Source organism: Clytia hemisphaerica, unplaced genomic scaffold (assembly GCF_902728285.1).
Source record: "Clytia hemisphaerica strain Z4C2 unplaced genomic scaffold, Clytia hemisphaerica genome assembly, whole genome shotgun sequence".
NCBI lineage: Eukaryota > Metazoa > Cnidaria > Hydrozoa > Leptothecata > Clytiidae > Clytia > Clytia hemisphaerica.
In genome coordinates, this window is record NW_027104389.1 from 366066 (window position 1) to 387791 (window position 21726).

General features: G+C 36.5%; 1 protein-coding gene across 1 annotated transcript in view; it reads right to left on the reverse strand.

Moving 5' to 3' along the window:
- LOC136819549 (insulin receptor substrate 1-like) overlaps positions 1–21726 on the reverse strand; it is a 47261-nt gene that overhangs the window by 21785 nt on the left and 3750 nt on the right. The window contains exons 5-7 of the mRNA XM_067075784.1: positions 19496–19617; positions 17537–18713; positions 16856–17055 (exon numbers count right to left, since the gene is read on the reverse strand). Of these exons, the coding sequence (XP_066931885.1) occupies positions 16856–17055; positions 17537–18713; positions 19496–19617 (1499 nt within the window). The remainder of the gene's footprint in view (positions 1–16855; positions 17056–17536; positions 18714–19495; positions 19618–21726) is intronic.

Below are 21726 nucleotides of genomic sequence, written 5' to 3' on the forward strand. Positions count from 1 at the left end.
GGTGTATCACAAAAAATGAGACACTAACCATTAACTTTAAACATTTTAACAGCACATTTTCTCAACTGTTGGACATACTTTAATCGAAACAATAATGACAATCTTCGATCTTTTCGATATTGATTCGATATAATCGAGTTATTTTGATCGATACAATCGCAATTTTTCTTCCACTCTTCAGTTGAACCCATGTCTACACCAAACATGATACAATTTTCATCAACAATCAATTTTTCACCAAGTAATACAAAATACATGACACTTCCAACGAGGAAAAAGATATATCATCAAAACAATAATAAACAAAACATTAATAAAACAGCAGTATAAACTTTAACGACTGTCATTTACATACATGAAGGTATCACAAAATGCGAAGTAATAAAATCATAATTCCCTCAACGATATGTTAAGAAAATAGCATTTAAAAAAGTAGTAAAAAAACTCATCAAAAATAAGCCCTTAATCGCATTTCGCAAAACCAATGATACTGTTTTTTTAGATTTTCCAATTTTAAATGCTTTGAAAGTTCGCCCACATATTTTTGAATGAATCACCGATCAATTTTCTCACCTCCCTCCAAGGAGAAAACCCAAGAAATTTGACCCCTTTTCCCTTATGAGGATTTTTTGCACTCCATCTTTGATGTCTTCAAGTTGCGATGAGTTCATTTTTGGCTTTTGCGGTAAATTTCTCAAGAATATATCAGAAGTATTTTTTATTAACCCCTTGAGTTGACCAAAAAATCACAAGTCTTTCATTGTTATTAAGCTTTCTATCTGTGACTCATTCAATGATTTTAGGGTGAACGTTATATTGTAGAGAGCACAAAAAGCAAATTAAGCTAAGCGAGCTATAGTGAACTCTCCATAACTCGAACACGCAGATTTGTTCGAGTTAAGGAAATTTCAGGTTAAAGGTTCATAAAAGGTATTGTTAACTGCAGGGACCATAAAACTTGTTCGAATTTAGAAGACATTTGAGTAAAAGATGTTTGAATTACACTGACGCCACTGTACTTTCAAGCCAGCGTTCGTAAAAGCCATCCGGGTCATGCATTTAGATGGGAAATAAGCTCAGGCAACGTGTCGGTTCAAGATGACAAGAAAATGTAGATAGTGTAGCATGGATATCCAAGCTGTAAATCATTACTCTATTTTGATCTTTCTGCTCAATGGCTTGGTTTACCTACAATCAGCGACGACATATTTTTGCAATTTTGGGTATTTTGACGTTTTTCAGAATTTAAAGCTCGGGCGAGAATTGCAGTTCCAATACTTCTACTTTGTTTCATTGGATTTTTCGATTTGGGAAGGGGTTAAGTGGCTTCCAGGCTATATTTCAAGCCTTATTGGAATATTAGTCTTAGGTCTAATGTTAAAACTCTACTTTCAAACCGTACTTCAAAGCACCTAAAAATCACTTGCAGTTTTAAAGTTTTGAGGAAATTCCCCTTTTTGTGCCAAACATTTCGACGCTGATTGTAGATGCTTGTAAACCCTGGGTCGTCAAATTTTTAGCTTCCCGCAATATTGAAATTGGCAAAGTACGCACGCGCTGTCTTCTGATATGAAAATGTAAATCCTAAAAAACATCAAAGGTAGAATAAGTTTACAGTCTGGCTATCAAGGCTAGTAGTGACGCAATTTATAGAAAGTAAAAGGAGGTAAAAGTAAAAAGATCGATTAAAAGTGATCATTCAAATAAAATTACTCTAAGTAAACACAACGACGTCATTCCAAAATGTCGCTGGAAAAAAGATTAAATCAACGTCAGTCGGTCGACAGCATCATCGGCAAACAAACATTAGACGGTCTTTTATGCCGTTTTTTTAAAACTAGCAAACAAAGTTTTTGCTATACACACTTTAAATAAGAACATTTTTAGATGAGAATCTAAGAACAAAACGACACCCTACAATGATGTTTATTCAGGGTAAGATAAACTCAATTTCCAATCTTCATGTTAGCCATCAGCACTCGGCCGCTTGGAAAACGATCAATAATCTAACAGGTCGAAAAGACCACCCTTCTATTCAGCTCAAAGGTGGCTCACCAGATAAAAGAAGAGAAAACTGGCTCAACCACTTTAAAACTTTACTTGGAAACCAACCTATTTTAAATACTAATGCTCTCCCTTTAACTCAAATTTTTGATGAGCTTGACATATCAACTTCTCCTTTTACAATTGATGAACTTTCAAATTGCGTTAAACTTTTTTCAAAATAAATCTTCAGGCCTTGATGATATTCCAATCTTGCTTTGGAAAAGATCCCGTCTTTATGGAATGCTTCTCGATTTTTGTAATCACACATTTGAGTTTTTAAACTCCCCCTTCTGCTTGGTTAACTGCGGTATCATTCTGTTCAAAAAAAGGGTGATTTGACCTTAGCATCCAACTACAGAGGCATCACTCTATGCCTATCGCCGCCAAAATCTTCAACAAACTTCTTTACAACGTATCGTTCCAGTTCTGATCCTCTTCTAAGAAAAAACCAAAATGGTTTTCGGAAGGGAAGAAGTACTCTTACACAGATTTTAGCCATCAGGCGTATTTTGGAAGAAATGCGAAAACTCAACAAAGATGCTTTTATTTGCTTTGTTGACTTTAAAAAAGCCTTTGATTCCATATCTCGTGTAAAAATGTTTGAAATTTTTAAATTGTACGGCATTCCAGAGAAACTCATTTCAGCCATCAGGGCACTCTACGTGTCCACCAAAGCAAAGGTCGTTACAGCTGACGGAGACACTGATATTTTTGACATTCATGCTGGAGTTCTACAAGGTGACACCTTAGCTCCCTTTCTTTTTATCATTGTTTTAGATTATGTTTTAAGAATTTCTGTTGACTTATCTAATGACAAGGGAATCAAAATTAAAGTTCCCCTGCGCAAGCGTAACCGTGGCCTTTTTCTGACCGATCTTGACTTTGCTGACGATCTTGCCTTAGTTTTTGAGAGTATTCAAAATCTTGAAAGTCTTCTTCACTCACTTGAAACTGCGGCCAGTCAAGTCGGTCTTTATTGCAATGCTGGAAAAACTGAATTTATCAGCTCCTCTGGGATTGTTCTCCCTTTAACTTCCAAGAATGGTGTCAATATCAAACTTGTGAAGGATTTTAAATATCTTGGCTCTCATATTAACCCTTTAAGTGCCAGGGTCCTTTTTTCTAAGTTTTTTTTTTTTAAATTGCTAGTTCAAACTTTAAGGGCTTATATCTTCTGATCTAGAATGAATTAGAAGCTCGTATATAGCTCGTTGGATAGCTTAGAGTCTCCTCTTTCTTTTGGGCGCCTTCGGCGCCGCCCGATTTAGGAAGGGCGTGGTGGGCGGCGGCCAAGGGGGGGGGTAGGTTGGGAATTAAAGCAGTCAGGCCCGCTGCGCGGACCTGACTGAACTGATGGAAAGGTGCCCAGTGGTGAAACTTCAAATTGACTCACTAGAAGACAGAATAAAGTAAAACAGGGCCAAATTTGGAGGTTCTTGGATCACTCGTTGACCAAAAATAGTCAAAAAACGGTCAGAATCTCAAAAAAGTGAATTTTTGTCAATTTTTTGCATTTTTTTGACTTTTTCGCTTAAAATCTCGCTGGGAAAAGACTCACTTTTGAAATTTTTTTTGCTTGACCATAAAGGACAATCTAATTCCTACGAGTTCGACCAAAAATAACGATTTCTAAATCAAACTGGGCATTACAGGAGGGCCTTCGCCCCCTCTATATAGCCCATGTCGTATATATACGACATCGGCACTTAAAGGGTTAAACAAAGTGAAAAAAAAATTTGAAAATGTGATTTTTTGGTGTTTTTCAGCATTTTTGAGTGATTTTAGGTCAAAAATTGAGAAATTTAAGAAAAAAAAATAATTTTTGCAATTTTTCTTTAACCCTTTAAGTGCCAGGGTCCTTTTTTCTAAGTTTTTTTTTTAAAAATTGCTAGTTCAAACTTTAAGGGCTTATATCTTCTGATCTAGAATGAATTAGAAGCTCGTAATAGCTCGTTTGGATAGCTTAGAGTCTCCTCTTTCTTTTGGGCGCCTTCGGCGCCGCCCGATTTAGGAAGGGCGTGGTGGGCGGCGGCCAAGGGGGGGGGTAGGTTAGGGAATTAAAGCAGTCAGGCCCGCTGCGCGGACCTGACTGAACTGATGGAAAGGTGCCCAGTGGTGAAACTTCAAATTGACTCACTAGAAGACAGAATAAAGTAAAACAGGGCCAAATTTGGAGGTTCTTGGATCACTCGTGACCCAAAACTAGTCAAAAAACGGTCAGAATCTCAAAAAGTGAATTTTTGTCAATTTTTTGCATTTTTTTGACTTTTTCGCTTAAAATCTCGCTGGAAAGACTCACTTTTGAAATTTTTTTTGCTTGACCATAAAGGACAATCTAATTCCTACGAGTTCGACCAAAAATAACGATTTCTAAATCAAACTGGGCATTACAGGAGGGCTTCGCCCTCCTATATAGCCCATGTCGTATATATACGACATCGGCACTTAAAGGGTTAAACAAAGTGAAAAAAAAATTTGAAAATGTGATTTTTGGTGTTTTTCAGCATTTTTGAGTGATTTTAGGTCAAAATTGAGAATTTAAGAAAAAAAAAAATAATTTGCAATTTTTCTTTAACCCTTTAAGTGCCAGGGTCCTTTTTTCTAAGTTTTTTTTTTAAAAATTGCTAGTTCAAACTTTAAGGGCTTATATCTTCTGATCTAGAATGAATTAGAAGCTCGTATATAGCTCGTTGGATAGCTTAGAGTCTCCTCTTTCTTTTGGGCGCCTTCGGCGCCGCCGATTTAGGAAGGGCGTGGTGGGCGGGGCCAAGGGGGGGGGGGTAGGGTTAGGGAATTAAAGCAGTCAGGCCCGCTGCGCGGACCTGACTGAACTGATGGAAGGTGCCCAGTGGTGATTGAAACTTCAAATTGACTCACTAGAACAGACAGAATAAAGTAAAACAGGGCCAAATTTGGAGGTTCTTGGATCACTCGTTGACCAAAAATAGTCAAAAAACGGTCAGAATCTCAAAAAAGTGAATTTTTGTCAATTTTTTGCATTTTTTGACTTTTTCGCTTAAAATCTCGCTGGAAAAGACTCACTTTTGAAATTTTTTTTGCTTGACCATAAAGGACAATCTAATTCCTACGAGTTCGACCAAAAATAACGATTTCTAAATCAAACTGGGCATTACAGGAGGGCTTCGCCCTCCTATATAGCCCATGTCGTATATATACGACATCGGCACTTAAAGGGTTAACAGCTCTGAAAACGATTTTAAAATTAGGAAAGGTCTAGCTTGGAAAGCTTGTAATAAGTTAAACAAGATATGGCACTCTAATTTGTCTAACGCTCTTAAACTTCAAACTTTTAGAAGTCTTGTCGAGCCCATTCTTCTATATGGCTCGGAGACTTGGACCATGACAAAAACCATGCTGAAGAGCCTTGATGGCTGCTATACAAATCTTTTGAAAAGAGTCCAGAATCTTGATTGGCGCAACCACCCAACCCTTCAAGAGATATATCATGGACTCCCAAGAATTTCCTCTGTCCTGACCAGCAGGATGCTCTCTTTCTCAGGTCACTGTTTCCGTGCGAAAAACGAAATGGTGTCTGAGATCTTACTTTGGTGTCCTGCGGGCACTAGGCGCTCGAGAAAGCGCACTTTTCTTGATACTTTGAAACGAGAAACAGGGCTAGAGATTGAGGAACTGGGCACTGCAATGGCTGATCGAGAGCTGTGGAGGGAGGGTTATTGTTTGTTTCCGACCTAGGTCCATTCGGACCTAGGTCGAAGGATGATGATGATGAAGAACAAAACGAACGAACGAACAACCGTGAAATTAACAAAACCGTGATAACAGAACATCTCGGATCTCGAACGAAGAATTAATATAACGAGAACAAAGCTGCTATATTTTCCCAATAGATATCTTGGCTTCAAGATCATCTTAAGAACATTTAACTTGAGAATCACGAAAATCAGGAATAACTGGAAATTTCCTGATTCTTATAAATAGAATGTATTTGATCATCATATCATGATAAGAAATCACGTACACGCTTTTCTTTTATAAGAATACACTTTATAAGAATGTCCATGAAGAAAATGGTCAAAAAATTAAGAATAAGCTAAGAATATCACCATCATGGAATTTTGAGACGTATGTACTAAAAGTTAAATCTAGTCTGAATTAGGATCCTAACCTAAGAATGCTGTGAGAATATTTTAGGATAATTTTCCCAAAAAGTTAAGAATATCCATGATGAAATGAATTTACACCATTCTTATAAAAAAAAGCGTGTAATCCAAAAGAGGGTTTTATCATCATTAAAACTCAAAAACAGAGATAGTGAACGATTGTCTATGATTACTCCTTATCAAGATGGTAATGAAACACTCATAGTCCTGGGGACGAATGACAGGGGGTACCATCACCAAAAAGGGCGGGATGTAAAGAATCTGTTGTTAAAGAAACTCAAATCTCAAATATTGAGCAAGTTTGAAGCCGAAGGCAAGAAAAAGTAAAGCCATAAATTTCCACCGCATGATGGATTGAATCTAACACTTTTTTTTGTTTTTGCGTTTCAAATTTTAGCGGTAAAAGTTACTTTCAATCTAGTGTTTGTATGAAAAACTGCGTGCCGCGCAACTCCCTACATTGGAGATTCGAATCTAGCCTCCGGTTATATCTGGTTGAATTTTTCCATTGCCCCGTCCATTTTTATCGTTTTCCAAACACAACTATCTAGAATCTGGCGGACTGTTTATGTTCTACTAAGGCAAAGCAAAAAAAGAAGATGGCTCTACCAAATCGTAATATTAATCTGGGCCACTTAATTGCGCCATCAAGTCAATCAAAAAGCCTTAAGTGGACCTCGGGCTAGGTCTTTCATCAAAGGTTTTAAATATAGATACTTTCGTACATAGATTGTACAGAAAAACTGGTCATAAAGCTAAACTCGTTCTCGAGTGGATTGTTATCATTTCACTTGCTTGTAACCCAATCTTAAGTGGAAAGTGATTGCCTACTCAAAAGGAAAGACTTTTCAGTACACTCGTGTCTTCTTCTTTCAGACAAAAATGATGCGATTTGACAGGCTGCCATTTATTTGAAGCCTTTGACAAACATGTTGATATGTAATCAAAAGTGATTGCAAGACCTCTATAGTTTATAAGGTGTTTTAGAGTCCGCAAAGGCTTTTTAACTTGTTCCTAATATTTTGGTCATCGAAACATTATGTTCTTATATCGTTTGTTCTTATGAAAAATGTGTATGTGTTTCACTTTGAATAGCCTGAAAACCCAGGATTGAAAAACAGGTCAGTAAATATTATGCATTTAAAAATTGCAGAAAATGCGAAGTCCATTCGCAATTAAAAATAAATTCAGCCATACCTTTTAAATCTAAATTTGAGCTAAATTTGGGTAAATATTCTCTCAATTTTTACACCTTTTCGAGAAGTAAGTATAAACCAAGAATACATTTATCTCAAAATGAAGTCAATAGGGACTTTTCCAAAGTACACCTATGGTTACTATGGATACACCTATGGTTACTATGGGTACACCTATGGTTGCTATGGGTACACCTATGGTTATTATGGGTACACCTATGGCTGCTATGGTTACTATGGACTTGAACGAAGTAGAATTACCTTTGGTATACAGGAACATTTTGACAAAATCAAATCCAACACCAGAATAATCAAAACAAACTCTTCTACAGCTAATCAGCTAAACTGGTACTTCAAAATTTGCTATCGTGTCAAAATACTCAGGCTAAAGAGAGATGATTTCAGTTTCAGCAGTAATTGTGCAATGATAGCTTCTAATTTTCCGTTCAAAAGGTGTTTATTTGAACTGCATCAATTTCAATAAAATTTCTCAACTCATCTCAAAGTATTTGCAATAAAATCATTAGCAATAGCTTGACTTGATAACCCTGAGCTTTCCTTAGATTGCTAAAATGCCTTCAACTTAACAAATACAAAAATAATCTAAAGGAATCAATCAATATGCTGGTTTGTATATCAAACACAGTTTAAAGAGTAGAGTAAAGTCAATCAATTAACATTTTTTTATCGAAACGAGTTGAATAAAAAGAGCGTTGGTTTTGAGAGAAGTCTTTCTACAGGTTATATTGATGTCAACCTACACGTTTTTTAATAAGAACATCCAAAATATTTGAAGCCTTCGGATGTTCTTAACTTTTTGAGTTTTTGTTCTTAACATGTTCTTATTTTGACCTTTTTGTGAATATTTTTGACCATTTTCCTAAGAAATAGGGTGTTTTTGAGTCCAAAAAGCCTTAAAATGTTCTCAACTTGTTCTTAGCATTTTGGCCAGCGAAGCCTGATGTCTTTATATAGTTTGTTCTTATAAAAAACGTGTACTTCTTCGAGCCTAACATTTCTTATAAGCATCTTGTAAGTATTAAATGCAAACATTCTTATAAAAAACATCAGTTCAATTGACTTTTTTAAAACTTCCAGTCCAACTCTTCTGAAAGGTTTTCTCGGATACCTACAAGCTGGACCTAAAATAAATCAAGTGAAAATCAAAATATTGGCTCGTATTCTGTTTGTCACGGGCCTTGAAAACTTCAAAACTTCAAAATCTCTTATATAAAAGTCGTTATAAATAAGAATATGGTTTAAATCCTGCTTACATAAAAAGTCTGTCATAAGTCAATGTCATCTTATTGTCACCACAAATTTATACCTGCCTGTTAAAACTTTTCTCAGTTGTCAAAAGGTTTATTAGTTGATATTAATGATTTTAAAAACTCAAAGTAAATGAAGTTGAACAACAAAGTACTGACTAAACATACACGGTTTTTTATAAGAACAAACTATAAGAACATAAGACTGCGATGCCAAAAATGTTAAGAGCAAGTTAAGAACATTTTAACGTTTTGTGGACTCGAAAACACTCAATATCTAAGGAAATTGCACAAAAAGAAGTTTTTAAGAAAATCGGGTGTTTCTGAGTCCACAAAGTCTGAAAGTGTTCTTAACTTGTTCTTGGCATTTTGGCCATTGAAGCGTTAAGTTCTTATATAGTTTGTTCTTGTAAAAAACGTAAACTAGGGAACTCGTAACGTTTTTCTAGAAAAGCCCATTGATTAGAAAAAACTGTTTTTAAAAATGTTGTTTTACACCCCCTTCTCGCAGAACCGGTAGGATTTTTTCAGCCAGTGGGGATATAAATAACTGAAACTGAAACTCGATGAGGATCGATGTTACCAAATTTTTTTATGACTGGGATTCCAATTATTATGTTTTCAAATCAGAAAATGCAGTGGGGATGGGAAAAATAGTAAGTTATTTTGCAGTGAGGGTTTATTTGATTATTTTCAGTGGGGACAAAAATTGGAGGATTATTTTCCACCGGGAACGATTTTATGGCCAAATTCAAGTGAAAAGCTGTTGTTTTCGAACATTTTTAGAATATCTTAAGAACATTACTAAAAAGTGTAACAAGGTCTGCCAATAGAGAGTTCGGAACGGATGTAAGACGTTCAAAGAGATGGACGGCCAAAAAACGTCACCCAGCTGGCACACAACGTTCTTTCAACGTTCATCTAACGTTAAATGGACGTTGTGAACGTTAGATGAACGTCGAAAAAACGTTGTGTGCCAGCTGGTCATCAAGACCATCTAAAAATGTTGCATCTGAAGGTTGCTGATTCGAGATAGCAATGAAACAATCTTACCTACAAATTCTCTATGTGAATACAGACAGCAATGAAACAATCTTACCTACAAATTCTCTATGTGAATGCAGACAGCAATGAAACAATCTTACCTACAAATTCTCTATGTGAATGCGATCTTCTTTCCGGCATTTTCTTCATACAAAATCATGCAATGTCACCGATAAAAGTTAACTAAGGTTTTTTTCTGTGCAAAAAAATAAAAGTTCACAAATCTAAAGTTATATAAAAGTAAACTATGAAAATTTGGGACGCAATCAATCAAAAAAATGTCGTAGAATGCAGAAAGGAGGTCTCGAATTTCTCTTTACAACCAAAAATCTAAATATAATCTTTCAAATGTCGTCATATACCAGCCGCAAGGATTGTTTTCCGCGCTTTTTTTTTAGCTTTTTCTAGAAAGAAAAGATATTAAAATACTTCTGGAACCAGAACTGAAATGAGGTTCATAGTCTTAATGATGATTGCTCACTGTATTTAAAGAACGAGGGTAAAAAAGTGAAATTTTCTCGAAATTCCCCTTATAGTCATCCACAGCACAAATTAAATGCAAATAACAAACCAAAGCCGTCTAACTACAACTAGAACAAAATTCAAATGAATTTGTATCAATTTTCTGCAGCTCTACATATCGATCAAAATTTCTCTGTAATCACAAAGTACTTGTTGCAATTAACATTTTCTTAGAATTTTCAACAAAAAAATCCTCTCTGTAACAGTAGAAACAACCATAAATTTAACCCATGCCATAATCAAAATTTTCTAATCTTTATTAGAAACATCACATATGGATTAGCAATAATACCCCAATTTGAGCACGTTTAAGATGTCCCAACACAAAATTCTTTTTATAAGAAATGTATGCATGATAAACAGTGAAGAAAGTTCTTATAGTTACTCGTCAAGAGTTTGTCAAATTCAACACTTGAAAGATCATGCATATCTTAATGCAAATCTAAAATATATTAGCTACCTGAGTATCTGAGAAAAACTTTAACATAAATATTACTTTCAAATTTAAACAATTGTTACTAGAACGGGGCATACGGGCGTCGTAAAAACCGACGTACTTTTCTTGAAAGTCAATACCGACAGAAAACACGTCACCACGTGGCGCTTTTAACTTCAAACACCGAAACACCGGATTGAAAAAGGGCTAAAACGTTCAAACCGTAAAAACCGTACGTCCTTTGGAAACTCTTCTTCTTTAGAATAGAATTCTTTAAATAATATTTTTTTTTCTTGTTCTTATAAACAGAATCAATCCATCCTTTGATGTTCGTGCCAAAAGATCATACCTTGACGTGACGGATGGAAAGCCGACAATGTGAGAGACATGCGTTGTAGCAATCCTCATTTTAATGTTGTAACATAAGGTGTTTTTTTATGAGAACATGTTAAGAACATCTTTAGGCTTAAAACTTAAGTTAAAAAAAGTTAAGAGCATTCGAAGGCTTCAAAAATATTTGAATGTTCTTATAAAAATACGTGTATACGTCTCTTTTTAAGAATAACCAGTAAATTTTTGCTGTTCTTATTTCCTTTCGTAATTTCAGACTTAAATGTTCTTAATATGAAAATTTATTCACTATTGACTTGAATAGGGTTTAAAATCAGCATTATTTTGGCCATTTCTCAAATCTCAGGCTTAGATTATTCTTAAATTATTTTTGTTCTTATAAAATTGTTCTGATAAAATTGTGTAACAGTGTAGAAAAATGAATAGGAGAAAATTATAGCCGACACGTATACCAAATTATCGAATGGTAAAACACTAAAGTGAGTATACTCCTAGTAGAGGTAGAGGGTTCAAATTAACGTTAGTACTTTAAAGGACCATAACTTTCAACACAGAGAACTATGCTTGCTTAATATTTCAAGATTAATTTACTTCTCAGATTATTGATCGGCATCATCTAATAATGCGCCCAAGGGGGGGGGCGGCAGTAGTAGGATTACCAACTGACGGTATGTGCGGCGAAAAAAATTAGAATCGCAAATGTATACCCTACAGACCATTGTCTCAAATTTTCAACTCTTTTTGAGCAAAAAAATAAGAATTTTTGGGCAAAAATTTGCAATATTTCCTGGATTTCCTGAAATTTCCACCCATACAGTGCATTTATGGAAAAGTCAACCTTTACAGTGAATTTCGGCTATCTTGAAAAAACATACCCTTAAACCGCCGCAAATACACCCCCCGTTATGGGCGGCCCGTAAAGGAAATATCGAATGATAAAGATAGAAACCTGGTTGACTATTACCGTTTTTCTCGAAATCAGGAAATTCCCAGCTAGCACACAATGTTGTTTCAACGTTTATCTAATGTTCTCAACGTCCATATAACGTTAAATGAACGTTAACAGAACGTTGTGTGTCAGCCGCAGAGTGAATATACTCTACACCTACCTTACTTGGCTCGGCTAACGAACCTCTCCCCAAGAGTAACGAGAGAAATCTGCCAGCCCTACTGACAGCCTCTATTGGGCTCATGCTCCTTAAAAAAACACGTAACTATGGTTTTGAAGAGATCTGGACCACCTGCTTTTTTGGGTCTGCGAGAAGGAGGTTTAGTAGGATTAGGGATCCATTTTTTCTCAAAACAATTTTTTTATATTAAACGCAATCAAATGATTGCAACATTTTTGGCTCGCAAAACAAGAAGAAGAAAAAATAATCAAAATTGCAGAGAAACGAGCGGCGTGGGTTTTTTTCGTTTTGCAGGTTCCCTATAATTATCTTGCGGTTGATCATAACGGTTTATTTGCAATCCGATTTAACCATCTGTGGTTTCCGGTCTTAACCCGATTTCGCAATCATTACTCGAGCTAATGTTACTTAATTTCACTGTTTCCTAACTTTAAGAGATATTTTGAAATCGACTAATTAATGAGTGACACAAAAATGCAGGATTCCGCGTTTGCTTGAATTTCATTGGCCGAGAAGAACGTAAACAAATAATCTGATTGGGTATTATAGATTTAGCTTAATTTGATTGGATGATGTGATTAAGCCAATGACAAGTCAGTGGGAGCTTATGCCAAATTGTTTGCGTCATTCAAGGGTTTCTGACGTCAATAAACTTTTGAGAGAAGGATTGATTGATTAAAATTCTCCACTTGATCTTTTATTAAAAAGTGAGAGCTTTCTAATTTGGATTTATTTTTATGAAAATCAATGATAAGGGCCATCGAGTTTAAAGCCCGAAGGGCTAGAGTAGAATCTCTAACCTTTCCAAGGCAAGAAAAAGTGAAGCTACTCATTTCCCATCCAGAACGCGCCTAGAACGCGTCGTAATCATGACGACGGATTGTATCCAGCGGTTCCTTTGTTTTTGAGGACTGCATTTTTTGAAATTTTGCGATAGATTTTACATTCAATCTGGCGTTTGTGTAAGAACCACACGTGGGCGTTCTGGATGGGATATAAGTGGCTTCATTTCCCATCCAGGAGTTTCGAGTCTAGCCCTTCGGGCTTGGAAGTCAATGATAAGGGCATCGTAAAATTAAACGATGTTACTATGCGTAAAGGCTAGTGCGTAAAGATGAGTCCGTCGTTTATCGGTGTAAAAAAACAAGAACTTATCACAATAGATGGCACTTGTACATTCTAGACTATCTGATTTTTTTTCCGTATACCACCATAACGCCATATTTTCCCGCCTTTACTATCACTGTAACGGACGATCACATCGTCTAAAGTTTTGAGAAATTTATAAACTTCAGCTAAACTTTCATTAGGAATAAAAATGACATTTATTCATCAAGCCACCCGGAATCAACGTGAATGCGTGACCACTGAATGTTTTGGTCTAGTAAATTTCCCGAAGGTTAACTCAGAGCCCCCCCCCATCGGACCTTCATTTCATGCAATCACGCAAATTTCTTTTCCAGATTCACGCATTCACGCAATGTTTTTTCACAATTCACGCAATTTTTGTTCATGAAAACTTTTCCAATTGACGCGTTCACGCAAACCGCTAGGTGGCCCAAACTCAATATGACGTTTGGTCTTTTGTCTCCAAGAGTATTAAGACTTGCAAATCAAAAGACTAGACCATCCCTAATGAGATGGATAATCAAATATCAAACAGATTATACCACCAGCACCTGGATTTGCTTAAGTTTGAAAATTGTGACTTTTGGGTCGGAGGAAGGAGCTATTGGGGCCGGAATATGTTTGGCGTTAGACATTTATTTCATGCCCTGAGTCAAACTTCAAATAACCTTCAGCTCGTCAATTTTAAAACTGGGAAATTTCTATATGGATATTTAAAAAAAATAACAATCCTAATAGTAATATCAGACAGTCACATTTAAAGGGGTAGGAGAGTTGGAACCATCTCTTCTTCTTACGCAATACCGAATTAAAAGACTAGACCACTCTCTAATGAACCACATCATTTCGTTATAGACACAGAACTGCTTGCTAACATGCCAACTAGATCGGCCTCTCTTTGATGCTAGTTCCCAAGGAAGATAACCAACGGTCTATGTCTGTTTCTAAGATTCCTGTGTATTTTTCATACAATATGCTGATAGATATGCTGATGAAGTCGCAAAAGATGACTGTTTTATAAATTTGCTGCTTTCACATTTAACGTTTTCTATTTTTTTCATACAATGAAGTATATCTAATAATCGTAGGAGAGGGCCAAAGCATTGAGCTTCAAGCCGAAGGCGCTAGAGATGAATCTGAAACCTTTCTCAGGCAAGAAAAAGTGAAGCCTTAAAACTTGCGCCACATTTCGGATGACAGATTGAATCTAGCACTTTCTTTGTTGTCGCGCTTTATATTTTTTGAACTCTGGCGGGAAATATATTCAACTTAGTGTTTGTATAAAAGGCACACAGGCTTTGCAAAACTTATGTAAGAAGTGATTGGCTTCAAACCCTATATAGGAGATTCGACTCATTTGATCCAAGCAATAAGAATACTTTCAAGGAGCAACCGGTTGGAGAGCGTATATTCTATTTTCGTACTAAGAGGACCCAGTAGGCCTTTGGAAAATATACCCTTAGGGCCGCACGCACGGTACGTCATTTACCTTGAATGCCCCTAAACACTGACATGCAGAATAAACATTGCACACTGCATATGAATGGATTTTGATCATGTCACTTCCTTTATTTATACAGCATCGTACAAACAAAAATAACACAGATTATCTTAAACCCTTTGAACTAAAGAAAATGAGGACTAAAATCGAAACAAAATATTCAACAAAGTTTCTGTTCTTATAAAAAAATAGAGGTCAGACTACATAACGACATAAATACATGTAATTATAAATCGAACTAAAAATTGTTCATGTTGGTTATGGAAGATGCTATTCTTAGATAATTCCCATACATCAAATCTGCGGTTACCGTAATACATTTTTAGACATTTCATGTATTTACAGATTCAAAAGATATTGTATAGCTGACGACAATTTTTAGATTCCAAAAACTTCAGAGATCGTGATAGAATTTTAATCTTCAAAAGTCGCTAATAAGTTTCAGATTGGGGGTGATTCTTTGAAAAACCCAAAGGTAAAAAGTCAATTTACTTTAAAACATGTACAGTATAAACAGTACAGCTGGCGCTCTCTAATCCAACGTTCTTATATTCGATACGATCCCTTATTTGATAATATCGGAAGTCACCGTCAACAAGAAACTCTCATAAACGATGCTCTACTATTCGATACGCTCCCTTATTCGGTGATTTGGAAAGTCACCATCAACAAGAAACTCAAAAACTAATAAAACTCTACTATTCGATGAAAATCCAATTCCCCTTGAAAATCGAATTAGAGAGTGTCAACTGTATTTAATTGGCTATGAGACTATCACGCGTAAGTATTCGTCAAAACACTAAAGCATTAAATGCTTTCCACAAATCCTGCCAAAAGAAATCGTTCAGAACAATTAAATGCAACCTCTTTGCAACTTTATCGTACCTCAACTAAGAAACCTTTGTCTTTTTCAATAAGAGAACCATGAACCGGTACAGGAACGTCTGAAAAATTCTGCCGGTTTTATGTGATGGACGTTGGGTCTAAGACTATAGCATAGTCTAAATCACTATCTAAGAAATAACCCCAAAGCCAAAGAAAATTCGTAAACGGGCTTTTTGCCGAAAAGAGTTTACAGCGGGTACTTACGGGTGAAGCAACGAAAATATACAAAATATGTTGATACCTTTTTTGAATACCATGGGCCAAGGTGTCCTCATTGTGCAATTAATTCGATTGAACGATAACCAATCACAACACAAGAACTCTTATAACACTAACTATCAACGATTCCAACTCGATCAACTTCTCTCACAGGTCTTTCCGACTTAGGGAAAAATCTGTTGAAATTCTTATATCAAAATAGTTTCACAAAGGTTTGCTAATCAGTAAGCATACCCAACAAACAACTATATAACATCATCAGGAAAAACACCTCCCTAAATCCATTACATCGAGCTAATGAGGAACTGACTGGTTCTAATTGTATTATTAAACACGTTTTCATAAGAACAAACTATATAAGAACATAAGGTTTCGATGACCAAAATATTGAGAACAAGTTAAGAACATTTTAAAGGTTTTGTGGACTTTTAAACACCCAATTTCTTAAGGAAAATTGACAAAAATATTCATAAAATGGTTAAAATGAATGTTCCGTTTAGAACATTTTTGGGCTTAAAACTTAAAAAAGTTAAGAACATCTGAAGAATTTTTTGGAAGTTCTTATAAAAAAAGAAAGTGTAATACAAATTGATAAATGATCATCAACTGTGGGCTGTGTTGTAACATTGTAATTACTCTAATGGGATATAACATCAATTCCAAAAGTAGCCTCACGCAAGTGTACTGTATATTAGCACTCTATACACCTTTTCGACCGTAACCGCCAATTGCTGCGCGGGCATTTTTTCGTCCGTTTTACCATTTCAATCTCTTTTTTTATTTGCGGGGTCGAATGCTAAAGTGGAGCGTCACAGCTACTCCGTTAACTTACCGCCTAGATCAGATCATCAAATCTAAGCTACTCATTCGCTGAGTTTGCAGTGACCAGGGATCGAATCTACAACCCTTTGATTGCAATGCGAATGCTCTACCGACTGAGCTAGCGGGTCATACCCCACAAAAAAAGAACATAAAATCAACACTTACAGTATGTTGAAAACTGCGTTTGCTGATCTTGTGGTTCCTCGTCCACAGTACAAATGACGTCATCTTCCAAGTCATCTGTCTGAACAGTGAAATCGTGTTCCATAAAGACATCCGAATAACTGGACACGTCTGAAAATGTCCGCAATTTGGGTTTAATGTCCGTATTCTCATAATACTCGGTTGAACTCCTACTTCGATAACTTAACAATGTTAAAAAAAAAAAGTTACGGTAAACTCTTATTTATGTATTCATAGAGTAAAAAAAAAAAAAGAAAAAAAAAATGTGGAAAAGAAAACAAGATGGGAAAAAAAAAAAACCTTCGAATCAAAAAAAAAAAAAAAGAGAGAAACAAAAAAAAAAAAAAAAAAAAAAAGTGAAAAATAAACCTTTTCAATTCAAGCATCAGTATTCAGAACAATTACCCTTCAAATCCCCATTGTAAAACAGTCGAAGTGAAACTTCAAACGGTGAAAGATTGTTTTACGTTTTCCCATAACATTGTTTTAGATAAAACAATTCTTTTTTCGAAACAACACTCCATTCTAATAGAATCAATCATCAAATCTAAGCTACTCTTTCCAAAGCGACCAGGGATCGAATCTACAACCCTTTCTTCCACCCGCTGCGTTGAATGCTACCATCCCCGTGGTTCCAGTATGTTCCTTCATACCACTTTACACTTCATCCCCCAAATTGGAGGGATGTCTTGGTGATTGCTTCTTTTCCTCTGTCTAGCAATCTCCTTTTCACTAAGGGTATCAGATGTTTCCCCATGGGAAGTGAAACTCAAACGGTGATTGTCGTATTTCCCATATTGGTGGCTGCTTCTTTTCCTTTGTCTTTCTGCGTGCTTTTCCTTAGGGGACTCAGGTTTCACCTCTGTGGAATCACAAGCTAACTGATGGTTATCATAATTTCCATACTCATGGCTGCTTCTTTTCCTTTGTCTTTCTGCGTGCTTTTCCTTAGGGGACTCAGGTTTCACCTCTGTGGAATCACAAGCTAACTGATGGTTATCATAATTTCCGTACTCATGGTTGCTTCTTTTCCTTTGTCTTTCTGCGTGCTTTTCCTTAGGGGACTCAGGTTTCACCCCTGTTGAATCAAAGGTCAACTGATGGTTATCATAATTTCCATACTCATGGTTGCTTCTTTTCCTTTGTTTTTCTGATTCTTTTTCACTAGCTGGGTCGTAACTTAAGCTGTGATTGCTGTATTTCCCATACTGGTGGCTACTCTTTTTCCTCAGTCTTGCTGCTTCTTTATCACTTGTGTGATCTGTTGTTTCCCCATGGGAATCAATTGTTGAGCTATCATAAAATATGTCATCAGATAGTTGACTTTCTCGTTTGAAATTAAGGGAGTTATAATTAGGGAATTCGTCTAATTCCTCATTGTGATTTTCTTCGTTTCCCATTGTGAAAAGAGTTTCCACGTTGTTGTTCGCGTCTATCTTAGATGGGAAAATCAGCTCGGTAAAATTCTCTTCGCTTCCGTATGTTTCTACCTCTGAAATTGTCCTATCATATCCAGGAGTAGATTCCCCATTGGGAATTGGTGAAATAGCCAAGGGATTTGAATCACCATATGAGATTGAAGAGTCAACCATATATTTTTCAGAATTTGTGTGAAAGTTATTTGACTGTTTACAATCAATGTCATCAACTGTCTGAGTTCCCTCTCCCTCAAAAATAAGATTTTCCGCGGTGGGGATTTCTGCTTTCACTATGGGGTTTGCTGGTTTCAATATGGGGATTTCTGCTTTCACTATGGAGTTTGTTGGTTTCATATCGTGGTCGAACGTGAGCAAACCATAGTGATTTGATTCAAAGTAACCAGAATTTCGTGGCGAATGCTCTGAAAACATAATGGTTGATACAAGAGTTGAAATATTCGATCTCAAGAAACACACACCAAAGTAAAGGAACCGAAAAGCGAAATAAATAATATACGCAGAGATTGGAGAGAAAGTCCTTCTGGGGGACGGAAAAGGCCGTATCCAGGACAAAAACCACTATCCTAGGATAGGGTAAATTAAACTCGTGGTTTCGAAACACACAAGTTCTAGAGTATAGTAACTATACTCAAATGATTTGGGAATTGCATCCTCGCATGGTCGAACCTAACAAGTATTTGCAATAGACCTTTTCATAAATTTCGTCACGAGCAATACTTACCTCGTTTTCAAAATATTGCTATGGTAATTAATTTCCAAAAGAGTTCATAAGAAGTTTACTCTATTCATCAAAGCAAAACTTGAAGACTTAATCACATTGGCAATGGTTACAGAACGAGGCAGTTGTTGCACTGACAATAATTTATGAAAATGCCTATAACAAACATATCTCCCACACTCTTGTATTAGGGCGTGGTACCCAATTCCACTCACGAAGGTACATTCACTTGCCAAGTGAATCACAGCACCGAGTAGGAATTGAAACCCGACCTCCTGCACGGAAGTCAAGGCTGATAACCACGACACTACTGCGCCATAACTTCGATTGACCTAACAAGCATATTTAGCATTTTTACCACCGGAGTTAATTTGCAAAGTACTTATAATTCATAGTTTTTCACGCTCGAAAGAAAAGGGTATTATCCTTATTCCCTATAAAAAAGTCCCAACTGTGAATATCTACCTGTATTTGTAGCAGGCACATCTAAAAGGTCTGAAAAACTTAACGATCGTCTCAAATCGGTTGCTCTTGGACGTAACGATGGGCGTTTTTCTGTTCGTGCGCGCGGGCGATTTTTCTTGTACCTGTAGTGAGAAATAAATGTGAAGTAAGTTTGAAAGTCAACAGACCATGCTCTTAGCAAACTTTGTTGCGAAAGAAATATATTGCTGCTCTACCGAGCTGTCACCTCTTTAGGTTGCTGGCATGCTAACAGATAGTGGAGGTTTTTCACGTTTTGCCGGAATCAGGGAATCCACTATTATGGAAGAAGAAATTCGATTGAAATTGGTTGACTTATTTCCCGCCATCGGCCCCATGCAATCGATTCTCTGCTTTCACATTGGCGGATTTTCCCTTCCGCCTTCCGTCAAAACATGAAAAATCTTTCTGGTGCTCTGTGATTCAGATTATCGTCTTCTGACTTAAGAGTAGAGGGTTCGAGTTCTGGGAAAACCGACCATTGTAAATCTTGCCTTACTAATTACTTCAGACACTTAAAAACGACCATAGTGCAGTGGTAGAATATCCGGGTACGTTGTGGGTTCAACCCCCAGCCGGGTCATACCAAAGATTCCCAAAATGGTACTTGGTGCCTCTCTGCTTGATGCTCAGCAATTAAGAGAGAGATCAAGGGTAAGTGGAGTAATCCAGGGAGAAAGAGAGGTGCCCTCCCCTACCTTCGGGTAGGTAGCTATCGAAAGAGGAACCTTCGGGTCACCACCGACTGCAGTGGGAGACCAACTGCCCGCCCTGGAAAAAAATTGAGCCCGAAAATCAATAACTAAACGAGACAGGAAGCAAAAAAAAATCGGGTGATAAAATCTCTGCGTATGCAAAGAAATTTATACTCACTTATTGAAGAGCCATTCAACAATGTGAAAATAATGCATTTCATAAGTACCCATCATGCAACACAAAAATAAAGCTCACGGTTTGATTTTTATGGACGTGCTAGTGAGGTGAAGTGCCGGTAAATAATTCCCGAGTGCAAACGGAAAATGTAATTGGCTAGTGAAAATACGAGGCGTGATTGGTTGGAACTCACTATTTTCGTTCGTCCAATTACATCTTTGCATTTATACGGGTATACTCTTCGAAATTAAAGCCCCGAAAGAGCTAGAGAGGAAACTCTTGGAGCGGAAATGTAGGCCTTTATTTCCCATCTGAAACGCGCGACCCGTGTGGTTTTCAAAAAAACGCATCGTAGGAGAACGCAGTTGCTTCCCTCACGCAATGATTTCACTCTAGCATTTCGGGTTTTAAATTCAGTGGGTATTTAGTTCGCTAATTCGAACTTGAACGGGGAATCTTATTTGTTCGAATTACAGAGAGATTCGAGTTATAGAAAGATTTTTAAGAGGGTTTTTCTATCCTTGACGGCGCCTGGAAACAAGTTCGAGTTATGGAATAATTTGAATAAAAGAAGTTCGAATAAGCAAGAGTTTACTGTGCTTAACCTCACCACTGAAACTAGAATCGAGACTCCTGGATAGGAAATGAAACCACTTATTTCCCATCCAGAACGCCAGCGCGTGGTTTATACACAAACGCCGGATTGAAACTAAAATCTATCGCTAAACTGCAGTCTTCAAAAATAAAGAAACCGCTAGATACAATCGGCTGCATGGTTGCGGCACGTTCTAGGCGCATTTTGGATGGGAAATAAGTGACTTCACTTTTTCTTATTTGAAAAAGGTTAGAGATTCTACTCTAGCCCTTCGGGCTTTAAACTCAATGACTAAAACCCGGTAATTTAAAAACCAAACTTGAAACCCATGACTAATAATTTACTATACTGTCTTATCCATTATAAAACATGTACTATTTTTACTGAAGTGTTATTTTTTCTAAATTTGTGAGATTCTAGACTAGATACAACTCTTCTGTCATCGGAGTCAAGAAATGTATCAAGTCAGTGGAGACTACGTAGGAGATTAATAAGTACACGTTTTTATCATAAGAAGATTTAAAATTTTGAAGGCCTTTGGAATGTTCTTCACTTTTTGAGTTTTAAGCCAAAAAATAGTTCTTAACTTGTTCTTAATATCAATTTATGAGTAAGTTTATGCAATTTCCCTAACAGAACATGCTCTTAATTTAACGTTTTTATGAGTAAGTTTGTGTAATTTCCTAATAAAATTCGGTGCTTTAGAGTCTCAAAATGTTCTTGCTTTTTTATAGTTTGTTCTTGT